Here is a 14,025-nt window from a genome sequence, read left to right on the forward strand (position 1 = left end):
TCTTATTACACAGCAAAAACCCAGCTGATGGAAAAATACCCCAGGGAGAACACAGTCTCTCAAAATTATAGCATTTATTCTGAACAATCATTGACATTTCAATGGCCCATTTCACAATTCTTGCTCTTGGATGACAGGTTTGCAACACAACGTGAAGTGCCTTTATTTCATCCACAACTGCCTCAATATCAAACTATAGATGCAAGTTTCCCTAAGGATTGTACATGACAATACTGGGGTTAGGATACAATCTAGGACAATACTCCACATCTAGAGGAGTCCTTCATGGGAAGAAGCCACAGAGAGACAGAAAAATGGAGGCTTCCTCACTTAAAGCACACTCTGGGGCAGGAAAACTTTACAGTAAGGGTCGCATTAGCATCTTGTTGGGAGTCCCAGTGCCCTCCAACTTGGGTGACTACACACATCCAGAGCAGAGGGCTTCTTTTGGTGTCCTCCTTGACTGACTGATTTCACCAGCAGTCAGCTGGAAGTTGATTGGCTTTGCCTCTACCCTAATTTTTAGGATTCCAGGGACTGCACTTTAGCCATCCTTAACTTTCTATTGCAAAGCAAATAATTTTAGCCAATATGAAAACAGGATCTATCTCCAAAAGCAGAGATCTACTGTCTGCTCGAGTCACGTCAGTAATGCACATTAGCCTCAGATGTGATTGTTATTGTTTCAAGTGGGCAAAGTTGACAAATTTTAGAGATTCTTCCTCTTCAACAACTCTCTCCTAAAGACAGGATACATTGAAGCAAACGTGCATGAAATCAGTTGTATTGTCTGCAATGGCGTCAGAACTGGCTGTGATTCAGCTCCCTCTTAAAACTCATCTGGAAACAAAGGGTATATGATTGTCCATGGGAGCAGGATCACATGGTGAGGACCTGTTTAGATGAGATGAATGGCTTCATGGAGGCCTCCAGGGCAATTCGGTAGTCCTTCAGTGGGACCGGTGTGCAGGCTGGAGCAGTGAGCTGCCCCTTATGAATAAGATCACACAGGGTCAGAATCATCCCAGTCAATCTGTCCTTGTCTGCACGGGAAAGACAGAAGAGAGTAATCCTGCCCCTTCCAGAGCTGAGGGTGAACAAGACCCAGAACGCCACCCAGAGGAAATGAGACAACTGACAAAATAATCAAAAAGTGAGCCAGTCTTGGCTGCCTTGGCCACCTAGCAACACAACACAAGGGAGTGGAGTTCAGGTGCTAAGCTCCCTAGGACAGCAGCTCGGGATAGGGGCAAACAATCTCAGTTTCTTCAGCAACTTCTTCCACCCTGTTCAACACATGCAGCAGCATTCTCTGACTTCAGAGAGAAATGTATCCAGTTTATATGGCTGGTATAAGGCAGATGGTCCCACAAGACTCCCTTGTACTGACTGCAGTGTTGCCAAATTGGACAATTGACTTTGTTCTGATTTGAGGGGATTTCTGACCTTCGGGGTTATGCTACAGGTAGGTAGCTAGCGTCCTGTTTGATGGCCTGCCCTGCTCTCTACACTAGATGTTACCTGCCACTTGCACTGCAGCTTGGTCAGCAACCATCTGGCACACGCTGCTTTGAGCTTAAGGCTGTGTCTAGGTAGCTTCTGCCCCATCCACACAGCCTCAAAGCAGGAAGGGCCTGAAACACATTAAATGCATAATGCCTGACTTTTTTTAAATTGCAAGTGCTGAGCAATATCAGAGTAGAGCTGAGTAGATAGGCCTGGACCAGTCACAACTGTTTAAACTCAACATTGTAGTTTGTTGCGGTTTCCTGACCAAATGCATTAACAGGTGCTTCTGTCCCACTGTGAGGCCAAGGGCTGATCACAGATTCTGTGGGTTACACGTGGGCTGTAGCTGAGGGACACAGCAGGGGAATGATACAGCTTGTGTCTCCCTGGATTAATGAAGGAAACTCTCCAGGTCAAAACTTGTCACCAGCCTTCATCCACTTGTGCTTTTTGATGTCTAGAAACCCAGCTAGCAAAATATTTATCTGCTCTTCAGATGCTAAGTTTGAGGGCTGCTTTGCCAGTATTTCCCCAGGAGGGCTTAAGCTAAGCTAAAAACTGGAGATTCTGCAGGATGTTTTCTGTGCTTTGTGTTTCTAGGGCCTCCCTAAGAACTGGGATGAGAGAAGCATTATCTTGTTGTCCAGGTTGGATAGGATGCCTGGTACTCGAGTGCAAATTCCTGTTCTGACAATGACTTCTTCTGTGGCTTTGGACCAGTCGCTCCACCTCTGTGCCTCAGCCTATGCACCAACAGAAGCAGGGACAATGCTTACTTTCTTCGGGGGAAGGGGGGACCTTAAGAGAACACATTAATAGATTTCCTATGGACTATATCCCCACTGAAATGAACTTCAACTTACTCTGGGTTTCGTCTTTCTTCCACTGGGTCATCCAAAACCCACGCAGCTTCACATCCTTAAAGATGAATGCACTCTGTAGAAACAAGGTGAGACACACCATGATTCTTGGGGAAACTGTTTACATTGGGCATTCTTCAGTTAGCATATTTCTGCTGCACTCGGGCCATGGGAAGAGACTGTCCTCGTACAGCTGCTACCACACTTTAAACGCTGTTGCGAGTTTGACACTCACTTTCCTGCTGCTATGAAGATCTGCAATTCTGCCTCCCTGCCAATGACTCTTGCTTTTAGAAGAGCCTTAATTTGGGGCAAATTCACTCACACATGGCAGATTTTTTTCTTTTACACCCCTGCAGAATGTTAGTCCTCTTCACAGTACACTGGATAGTAAATAGGAGATTAAAAACCAAGGGTTGGTTCCCTCAGAAATGATCACATTCTTGCCAGAGTTGTGATAACCGCATTGCCCATACAGTGCCTCTTTTGTGGCAAAAGAGGATTTCAGGCTCTCTATCTGGCACTAAATTCAAAAACTCACGTTCATAAAGCGTTTTGTGTTAGCAACGAGACCCCATGACCAGTAGAGCTCTGAGAGGATACAGGACTAGGGTTAAGAATGTTGAAGATTGTTCTGTTGTGGCAAGAGATGCCTTAGCTACTAACTCCAGGTCAGAGCAAGGATTGACACTGGGAAGATCTGCCCTACAGGTGCACCTTAGAGTGCAGACAACTTTTGCAATGAGAATTTGCCTGGCAGATGCTAAATAGCTGGGTCAGTCACACACCAGGGCCAGTCTCCTCATAAACATTGCCATGAATATTGCAGACACACACCCAAACCCTGTAAACCAGAAACAGGCCAGAACTAGCTCATTCCTGTCATATTCTCAACCAGTTAGAGACCATGGGGCATTGGTTCTGGTGCTCAAATGGCACAAGGAGGTAGTGATGGATGTCAAGTGCATACTTCATCCAGTCGCTTCCAATAGTAGTGATGCTGCTGTGTGGGAACTGAAGAGCTATAGGGAGTTAGGGGACAATATATAGATGTGGTGAAGCCAATCCCGGGGGGCAGCCAATTGCTTGTAGTGGATGTTATGGATGGAAAGTTTCGGTGCTGTGGAGTAAGGGCTATGTGATATGAATACAGAGAACATGTCACAAGCATCTGTTACTTACCACAGGGACAGTCACAGGCTGTTTTGCCATCCCGCCATATGTAACCATGGTCCCTTTCTGTCTGTATGGAGAGTCAGGTGTCAGACAATTAATGATCTCTCCTAATAAGGGTCTTCAACCCGACCTGCTCTCCTCCTCCAATTCCGAACCCCTGCAGATACCGACGCCCTCACACAGGCGGCTCTTTCAATTACTTTGTTGAACAGCTACTTTGTTACTTGCTCAACTTGCTTTCTTGCTTCCCCTCCTTCTCACAAGAGCCATTAGCTGAAATGATCATCGAGAGTTAATGGACCCCTCCCATTGCAACAGCCCACCAAGACAATGAACAAGATACTATAGGGATTTCTGACCTCATAGCTGGATGTGACCTTCCACTCTTACTAGTCTTTAAAAGTCTATTACTGTGTGTCATCGGAGAGGAAACCTCACTAGAGTTGCTGTAAGGTCTTAGATTTCAGTTACTGTATCTTCCGAGAAACCTCCCCCACCTGCATTTTTAACAAGCGACCTCTGTAAGATAATTCTATTCATAGACTGTAAGGTCAGAAGGGGCCATTGTGATCATTTAATCTGGCCTCCTGCACAATGCAGGCCACAAAACCTCACCCACTCACTCCTGAAATAGATCTCTAACCTCTGGCTGAGTTACTGAAGTCCTCAGATCATTGTTTAAACACTTCAAGTTACAGAGAACCCACCATTTACACTGCTTTAAATGTGCAAGTGACTCTGTGCCCCATCTGCAGAGGAAGGTGAAAACCCCCCAGGGTCTTTGCAAATCTGACCTGGGGGAAAATTCCTTCTGATCCCAAATATGGTGATCAGTTAGACCCTGAGCATGTGGGGGCAAGACCCACCAGGCAGATACCTGGAAATAATTGTCTGTAGTAACTCTGAGCCCTCCACATCTAGCGTCCCGTCTGGCCGTTGGGGGGTTTTGGTACTGGTAGTCGCCTATGGACCACATGCCATTGTAGGTAGCCCCATCAAACTTATCCCCTCCATAAGCCTATCAAGCTCAGTTTTGAAGCCAGTTAGGTTTTTGCCCCCACTGCTCCATGGGAAGGCTGTTCCAGAACTTCACTCCTCTGATGGTTAGAAACCTTCACCTAATATTGAACCTAAACTTGTTGATGGCTAGTTTATATCCATTTATTCAACTGGTCCTGACCGCTATCCCCAATCTGGACAAACCAGTTCTTTGAACACGTACGTCTCTGAGTGCTAAACACAAGTCAAAAGAAGAAAACAGCTGAACTTACTGTATGTGGCGCAGCATCTCCGTAGTACTTTTCCCTCCGACGCAATTCAGAGCTAACCGGGGTTTGGGGACTTTCTGGACGAGTCAGCGTTTTATAGACAAAAAAGGAAGATTTAACTCTTGCCCGCCAAGCCAGATTTCTGTCCAGCAAGAAACACTGAGTAGTCATGTTTTGAATTCCAAGGTTACCTTCTCTTGGGGTCAGGATTCTGTCTGCTGAGGGAGGCAGGTTCACGTGTTTTAGCCCCAGAGTTTGGTCAAACCAAGGGCAGGTCCAGATATGTACCAAAAGCCAAGTTTACCATCTGGGCACTGCAGCAGAAATAAAAACCTGCCCAACACTGCTGGGGCAGCCTCCAGAATCACAGAGAGGAGTCCAATGGAAACAATTCCCTGGGAGAATGAAGGCCAGCCCCTACTAACTCTTCTGTCTGCATGTTAAATGGTGGTGAATATCAGAGCACGGTTTCTAGATATCAGCCATCTACATACTCTCAGCTAGTCCAACTCTCTGCAAGTGCGGGATTTCCCCTGTGGCACTATTATTGCTACTGCATCATCTTCACTACTGCATTTCCACTCTGGTCACCTCAATTCCCAGTTATAGTGGAAACAGAAGGGGCCCAAACATGGACAATGAAAGTAATTTGAGGTACAGAGACTTCTGTCTGAGGAGAGGCTGTGGTGTGGCACTGTTCAGTTTACAGAGGAAATAAATAAGAGACAGGAGAGGACATAAAACAGCAAAAGGTGTAGATGTGGTCAGACACTCCAATTTATCCTCAGAATAGAAGAGTAAGGGGACATGGAATCAAACTAAAAGGCAACTTTAAACATGATAAAAGGAAACCGTTTATTATTTTACACCTATGGAACTCACCCCCATAGGATATTATTGAGGCCAAACGCCTAACAGGTTTAATTGACATTTATATTGATTAATGAGAACACCCACTTACATAGATAGATAAAGATAAAGATAAAGTAAAGATAAGAAGATAAAGTAAGAATATAAATTCAGGATTTAGGGATTAAGCCCTGATCCTCAAAAGATATTTATTCCCTTAGCTTCCATTGATTTCAATGGAAGTTAGGTGCCCAAATACCTTTAAGAATTTGGACCTAAAACAACTGTTCATCTGCCCAGGGGTTAGGAAAGAGCTTCTGCTAGGAAAGTTTACTCCATAGTTCTCCATAATAGTATTCTTGCACCTTTCCCTGCAGCATCTAGTTTTGGCCACTACATAAGACAGATCACAGTCTGCTCCAATATGGCTATTCAGAGGTTCCTGTATTGTCTTCGGATCCTGGGAATTAGCTTCCTGCCTCCCTACTAGGATTCTTCTTTCACGAGAGCTGAGCATTATAGTACCTTAAACAAGTCTTTCATCTCTGGCTTTCTCAGCATCTCTTCTGTGATGACATGGTCTGCACCAAGGGATGTCAGTCTGTCTACCACCTCTTGGAGATTGGGTCTGGGGAGGAAGGACAAAAAAGAGATTTGCAGAAATAACTGGCATGTTTCCCAAGCCAAGACGAACAGCCTCTGCAGGGCCCTTTGACCAAGTCAGTCAGTTTCTATGAGCTCTGATTTGTAACTTGTGACCCAGGATGAGCAAACTGGGCTCAGCCAAACTTTGGGGAAGATGCTCCCTTCCAAAAGCGAGCCTCTTTGGGGGGGGGGGGGGGGAAGGGGATTTTTCTTCTCCTTCCCTCATCCTGTTATTAATTGACCACGCCACTCCTGCCTCTGTCCCCTAGTTTCCTCCACTGGCTTCCTCACCTTCTGTATCAGCTATGAGCCCCTCAGCCTCACCTTCAAGACTTTACATGGTGCCATACAACCTCCCTCTCTGCCCTCATCCCAGCCTTCACTGTCTACCCTCCAGCCGCCTTCCTGAGAACTGCTTCTGGTGTCTCCTCCTCCCGCTCTAATCTGCACCTTCTTTCATGCTGCCCACACACGGGTGCCTGGCCTCTCCTAAACGCTTTCTTCTACAAAGCTTCCTACCCTGAACTCGGATGCCAGCTCCAGCTGTTCCTGCGTAAGATCTGCTGGCCCCTGAACACTCACCCACAAACTCCAAATGGGGCTTCTTGTCGGCTCAGAATAAGAGCCAATTACCAATAACAGAGCAGGTTGCTCCTTCCCAGCTCAGTGCCTATTTTACCACCACCAGCTGATGCTGTGCCACCAGTCCAAACCCCACCCCACTTTCCTACTTCCAGGCAAGAGAAAGGGATGGGACCAGCAGTAATGTAAGAAAGGACAAGGCTCCGGAGCAGGCCACAAAGTGGGAGTAGGTAGAACTATCTTCTCCGAGGAGCCACTAGGTCCCTCTTCCCTCTCCTTATCCCACATCCAGATCCACTAGAGGTTCCCCCCCGCAGCCCTTCGGAACTGGCCAACCTTGGAGTTACAAATCCCTCAGGATTAGCTAGTGTAATAGAATCATAGAATATCAGGGTTGGAAGGGACCTCAGGAGGTCATCTAGTCCAACCCCCTGCTCAAAGCAGGGCAAATGCCCATTTTCATTTATTTATTTATTTTACCCCAGTTCCCTAAATGGCCCCCCTCAAGGATTGAACTCACAACCCTGGGTTTAGCAGGCCAATGCTCAAACCACTGAACTATTCTTCCCCTCCTGTCAAGGGCTAGTCACTACCGCTCCCAACAGGAATTTTAACACTCATCTTTGGAGTGGAGACATTGAATACATTCGCTGACTGGGCAGCCTCATTCAGAGAAGTCTTATTGTGAAGAACTCTATTGCTGGATTTAGCTACCTGAACGAACACCCCCCATAGCCCATTCAGACCTGAATGTAGCCTATCAACATGAGATATCGCCCTGTTTTACAGCATAGGCTCTCAGCCTATTTTGGATTATTTTCAGACCGAAGACAAAAACTTAGACGGTGATCCTGCTAATCTTTAACCTGTCTTCACCCTACCTCTTTCTATGGCGTAATTCCAGCAGCAGGGGTTTCCTCGTGTAGATTTGTATCAGAGCAGTTAAAGTGAAAAATTCGAGACAGACTGACAAGCAAACATCTAAATGCAGCTACTCTCAACTGGTCACAGCCCAACCTTTATGCCCATCTCCCTCGTTTCCAAGAAAAAATCCCCTCCCCTCCCACTGAGAATCTAACTCAAGACACATACAGCAGAATGCAGGGTGAAAGGAAGGGGAACCGAACAGTCCAGGATAAAGCAAAAAAGTTGTTCGATCAGGACAATTTTAACAAATGACCCAGTAAGAGTCTCTAAAAACCAGGGCCCACTGTACACGCACCTATCTCGGATCACATTGATTGTTTTGATGCCTAAAGCTGCTGCAATCTGAATAACAGCCTGTCCCACGCCACTGTTGGCTGCATTCTGGATGATGGAATCACCTGCAGCGAAATAAAGAAACCCAAATTAGCTTTAGCTTGAAGCAAATTTAGTGCTGAAGAAAGGTGCGGAGATCTTCAGTCTCCAGGGCTGAGAATACGGTCAAGAATAGGTACAGCACAGACTGCTGCAATGCAATCTTCCCCGACACTGTCCCATCAGCATGGCTTATCCCTATTCTGGTGTGCTACCTTTAGGAGCAAGAAAATAACAACTGCTTTGATAGCCAACAAGGGAGACTGCAAAGTGCTAGCTAGGGTCAATAGAGGTGGTGGGTTTTGATGTAGAGATGTTTCCAAGAGCTGAACTAAGACTCACCAACTTATTTCATACAGGCCCTTGGATGGGAACCACCATTCAGCCATTAGGATCACATTTAAACTAATGAACTACAACTGAAAGGCTTAATTCTTTCATGATACATTCATCTGAAAATTTCATTCACCTGAGACACATTTACTAAGATTTGCTTGGATTGGCTCTGATTTATTCCCAGGAACCTATTATAACCTGCTGCTTATTTTCTTTAGGCTGGCAAGAAGGACTTGCATCTGACCTAGAATCTTGAAGGCACAAGATACTGATCATAAAGTTTGGCCCTCATATCAAGTCATTCACAAACACTCATTTAGCCTCAGAGGGCAAGCTCCTTGGGCAGAGGCTGTGATGGGGGTATCTAAAACTTCAAGCTGGCAGTGATAGGCGTAAGGGGAACCAGAGAGCCTAGTTAGCCCATTCTATGGCACCTGGAGGAGAGACAGGTAATGAAGGATTAGACCCAGCTGGGGAGAATCAGGCTGCATGGTTCCTAGAAAGAAAGGACTGCAGGGCAACGGGGGAAGGACTCAGGAAAGAGGTAGTTGGGCATTTCCTCTCTCTGGAAAAGGAACCATCGAGGGGTGTGCAGGAAGGAGCATGTGCCCTGAAAGGAGAGGGAAGCTGGTCAGGAGATTCCAGGGATGCAGCCCCAAGGGTCAGTAGCTCAAGATCAGCCATGCCACTGGAGACTAAACCCTGAGGCAGTGCTCTGTAATAAAGTGAGGAAGATGCAGAGTCTGAGAGGCGGTGAAGGTCTGCGGAGGACTGAGCCCAGGGAGGGTGGAAGAGCTTCCATTCCTTCGAGTATGGATGCGATTACCCTGAAAGGGTGGGACTCAGTGTCCCCCGGCCAGAGGGCCAAGTCACCCACAGACCATCGACGTCCGGAGAAGGCAGGTGAGGCAGAGGGGCTGCAATGCTGGATCTCACTGGGAGGAGGTGCTCTAGAATAGCGAGAATGACAGGGACCATAGCTTCCACTATGTTTGAGCAGCATGTAGCACAATGCTGACCTGTCCCTGACTGGGGCTCCCAGGTGCTATCGCAATATAAATAATAAATAACTCTGAACCATCAGGCAAGAAAACACGTGCAGAGACTTGCCAGGGGCCATGCAGTCCATGGCAGAGCTGGGGATAAATCCCATAGTCCTATCTCCCAAACTACTCAATATTAGTACTTTCCATACAGAAGAAGGTAGAATTTTATTTATGCACATGGATAAACTGTTAATTAGAAGGAATTTAAGGAATTCTGTTAACTTGTTTAGGGTCAATATCCAAGAATGGGATGTTCCACAGGAGTGTAAAAATCAGCCACATGTTAGGAGAATTACACAGCATAGGTTAAGAGACGTACCTGGCCCCAGGGTCTCGAAATCAGCCAGCATCCGATAGGCTGTGCAGGGGTTGACACTCAAGGTGGCAGCACACAGCAAAGGGATGTCGCATGGGAGTTTCACCAGGCTTTTCTCACTGAACACTGCATCCGTTCTCCACGTTCCTGGTTTAAAGGACAAGGCTTATTCAAGCTATGAGAAGTGTTAGAAAGATGCAGGCAAATTGAGCAAGTAACCGCTTAGGCAAAAGTTTTTAGGCCCAATAAAGTTGGAGAGATAAATGTGCCCTTGAGATCTAAGCACAGGCTAGGGAGGCAAGACTCCTGAATTCTAGTCCTGGTTTGGATACAGATTCCATCTCTGGCTATAGGCAAGCCACCTGAAACTTGATTTTCCAGAGGTGCTAAGTAGCTATGTGCATGGCTAATGTAGCTCTCCAGGAAATGTGTACATCTTGTCTGGTGTGCACTGAATGAGGTACGACACTGCAGCTGCCTTTATTAGCTTGGCTAGCACAACTCATTCCTATTTAGGAATCTGTCCCTCCTGTGTAATTTTTATTTTTATAAGTTGTGTCTTCATTTACCTGCACCAAAGAAAGTAGTCAAAGAACTAGTCCCCCCTGCAAAAACGGAAAGCTGCTTTAAAACACAACAGTTAAGGTTGCTAGTTAGCAATGATGCAACTGCCTATCATTCTAAAACAATAAAAATGGTAAAAAAAAAATAGGGTTTACTATAGACCACCAAATCAGGAAGAGGAAGAGGTGGATGAGGCAGACACTTGAGTGTCTGTTGCGGGGACAGTTTGACCATGTGCTTGATTGATTGTTTGAAAAAAGTGTGAATTGGGAGTGCTTTGTTCCAGGTGAGCCTTGAGTGGGCCTGACTGTTATAAAAAGCCAGTCAGCTGCAAACCTGCTGAGCTGCGAACAGCAGAGAGGCTAACAGAGGGAGTTTGCCTGGGATTTCGCCTGGGGAGAGCCCGCTGAAGCTTACATCTTGACGGCTTCTCTGAGTAGTTACTACAACTCCTGAGGAAGCTCGTAGAAGGAAGGTGATATGGATGGGGAGCGTTCAGCTGTTGTGACCTGCACTGGATGTGCCATGTTTGTCTTTCTTCCACAGGACAGAAGTGACTGTCTGTACAAAGTGCAAGTTGGTCTCCATATTGGAAGAGAAAGTTCAAGGTCTGGAGCAACAGGTATCGACCCTGCGTTGCATAAGAGAAACTGAAGATTTCCTGCACAGACGTCAGGATATGCTTCTACAGGCACAATGTTCTGAAGATTCAGAGCAGGCTGCGCAGCGGGGACAGGAGGATGGTGAAGAAATTTGGCAGCATGTGACCTCAAGAAGAAGAAAGGGGAGCGTCCATGCACCAGCAATGTAGATACAGGTAAGTAACCGTTTTCATGTTCTCTCCACAGGTACTAATGCGGAGAGTGGACTAGATGATACATCTGAGGGAAGGAACAGAAGGCATGTTCATGAACAATCCACCGATTGGAAGGCATGAGATGCACTGTCTTAGGGATGGTGGTTCCACGACCAACATTCCCAAGAGACGGAGGAGGGTGGTGGTGGTCGGGGACTCTCTCCTCAGGGGGACTGAGTCATCTATTTGCTGCCCCGACTGGGAAAACCAAGAAGTCTGCTGCTTGCCAGGAGCTAGGATTCACAACGTGACGGAGAGACTGCCGAGAATCATCAAGACCTCGGATCGCTACCCCTTCCTGCTTCTCTACGTGGGCACTAAAAAATAACCTTGAGAGGATCACTGCAGACTACGTGGCTATGGGAAGAAGGATAAAGGAGTTTGAGGCGCAAGTGGTGTTCTCGTCCATCCTCCCTGGGGAAAGAAAAGGTCCTGGTAGAGACGGTTGAATCGTGGAAGTCAACGACTGGCTATGCAGGTGGTGTCGGAGAGAAGGCTTTGGATTCTTTGATCATGGGATGGTGTTCCAAGAAGGAGGAGTGCTAGGCAGAGACGGGCTCCACCTAACCAAGAGAGGGAAGAGCATCTTCGCAAGCAGGCTGGCTAACCTAGTGAGGAGGGCTTTAAACTAGGTTCACCGGGGGAAGGAGACCAAAGCCCTGAGGTAAGTGGGGATGTGGGATACTGCGAGGAAGCTCGAGCAGGAGCACGCGAGAGGGGAGAGCTCCTGCCTTATACTGAGAAAGAGGGACGATCAGCGAGTTATCTCAAGTGCCTATACACAAATACAAGAAGCCTGGGAAACAAGCAGGGAGAACTGGAAGTCCTGGCACAGTCAAGGAATTAGGATGTGATTGGAATAACAGAGACTTGGTGGGATAACTCACATGACTGGAGTACTGTCATGGATGGATATAAGCTGTTCAGGAAGGGCAGGCAGGGCAGAAAAGGTGGGGGAGTTGCATTGTATGTAAGGGAGCAGTATGACTGCTCAGAGCTCCGGTATGAAACTGCAGAAAAACCTGAGAGTCTCTGGATTACATTTAGAAGCATGAGCAACAAGGGTGATGTCGGGGTGGGAGTCTGCTATAGACCACCAGACCGGGGGGATGAGGTGGATGAAGCTTTCTTACGGCAACTCATGGAAGTTACTAGATCGCAGGCCCTGGTTCTCATGGGAGACTTGAATCACCCTGATATCTGCTGGGAGAGCAATACAGCGGTGCACAGACAATCCAGGAAGTTTTTGGAAAGTGTAGGGGACAATTTCCTGGTGCAAGTGCTGGAGGAACCAACTAGGGGCAGAGCTCTTCTCAACCTGCTGCTTATAAACCAGGAAGAATTAGTAGGGGAAGTAAAAGTGGATGGGAACCTGGGAGGCAGTAACCATGAGATGGTTGAGTTCAGGATCCTGACACAAGGAAGAAAGGAGAGCAGCAGAATACGGACCCTGGACTTCAGAAAAGCAGGCTTTGACTCCCTCAGGGAACCGATGGGCAGGATCCCCTGGGAGAATAACGTGAGGAGGAAAGGAGTCCAGGAGAGCTGGCTGTATTTTAAAGAATCCTTATTGAGGTTACAGGGACAAACCATCCTGATGTGTAGAAAGAATAATAAATATGGCAGGCGACCAGCTTGGCTTAACAGTGAAATCCTTGCTGATCTTAAAACACAAAAAAGAAGCTTAGAAGAAGTGGAAGCTTGGACAAATGACTAGGGAAGAGTAGAACAATATTGCTCAGGCATGCAGGAGTGAAATCAGGAAGGCCAAATCACCCTTGGAGTTGCAGCTAGCAAGAGATGTTAAGAGTAACAAGAAGGGTTTCTTCAGGTATGTTAGCAACAAGAAGAAAGTCAAGGAAAGTGTGGGCTCCTTCACTGAATGAGGGAGGCAACCTAGTGACAGAGGATGTGGAAAAAGCTAATGTACTCACGGCTTTTTTTGCTTCCGTCCTCAAAAACAAGGTCAGCTCCCAGACTACTGCACTGGGCAGCACAGCATGGGGAGGAGGTGACCAGCCCTCTGTGGAGAAAGAAGTGGTTTGGGACTATTTAGAAAAGCTGGACGAGCACAAGTCCATGGGGCCGGATGCGCTGCATCCGAGAGTGATAAAGGAATTGGCAGATGCGTTTGCAGAGCCATTGGCCATTATCTTTGAAAACTCATGGCGATCGGGGGAGGTGCCGGACGACTGGAAAAAGGCGAATGTAGTGCCCATCTTTAAAAAAGGGAAGGAGGAGGATCCGGGGAACTACAGGCCAGTCAGCCTCACCTCAGTCCCTGGAAAAATCATGGAGCAGGTCCTCAAGGAATCAATTCTGAAGCACTTAGAGGAGAGGAAAGTGATCAGGAACAGTCAGCATGGATTCACCAAGGGCAAGTCATGCCTGACTAATCCAATTGCCTTCTATGATGAGATAACTGGCTCTGTGGATGAAGGGAAAGCAATGGACATGTTGTTCCTTGACTTTAGCAAAGCTTTTGACACGGTCCCCCACAGTATTCTTGCGAGTAAGTTAAAGACGTATGGGCTAAATGAATGGACTATAAGGTGGACAGAAAGTTGGCTAGATTGTCGGGCTCAAAGGGCAGTGATCAGTGGCTCCATGTCTAGTTGGCAGCCGGTATCAAATGGAGTGCCCCAAGGGTCGGTTTTGTTCAATATCTTCGATAATGATCTGGAGGATGGCGTGGATGACACTAAACTGGGAGGAGAGG

General features: G+C 47.0%; 1 protein-coding gene across 7 annotated transcripts in view; it reads right to left on the reverse strand.

Moving 5' to 3' along the window:
* Positions 1-55: 55 nt before the first annotated feature.
* MECR (mitochondrial trans-2-enoyl-CoA reductase) overlaps positions 56-14,025 on the reverse strand; it is a 32,229-nt gene continuing 18,259 nt past the window's right edge. The window contains exons 4-11 of one of the 7 annotated variants that reach the window (XM_038377744.2): positions 9,890-10,033; positions 8,112-8,214; positions 6,188-6,290; positions 4,817-4,890; positions 3,552-3,612; positions 2,373-2,445; positions 1,522-1,634; positions 56-1,043 (exon numbers count right to left, since the gene is read on the reverse strand). In XM_038377744.2, the coding sequence (XP_038233672.1) occupies positions 1,029-1,043; positions 1,522-1,634; positions 2,373-2,445; positions 3,552-3,612; positions 4,817-4,890; positions 6,188-6,290; positions 8,112-8,214; positions 9,890-10,033 (686 nt within the window). In that variant the 3' untranslated portion in view covers positions 56-1,028. Of the gene's footprint in view, positions 1,044-1,521; positions 1,635-2,372; positions 2,753-3,551; positions 3,613-4,816; positions 4,891-6,187; positions 6,291-8,111; positions 8,215-9,889; positions 10,034-14,025 lie in introns of those variants that run through there. The other 6 variants (XM_038377743.2, XM_043506192.1, XM_043506195.1 and 3 more) reach the window with 6 other exon arrangements.

Source organism: Dermochelys coriacea, chromosome 19, assembly GCF_009764565.3.
Source record: "Dermochelys coriacea isolate rDerCor1 chromosome 19, rDerCor1.pri.v4, whole genome shotgun sequence".
Lineage (NCBI taxonomy): Eukaryota > Metazoa > Chordata > Testudines > Dermochelyidae > Dermochelys > Dermochelys coriacea.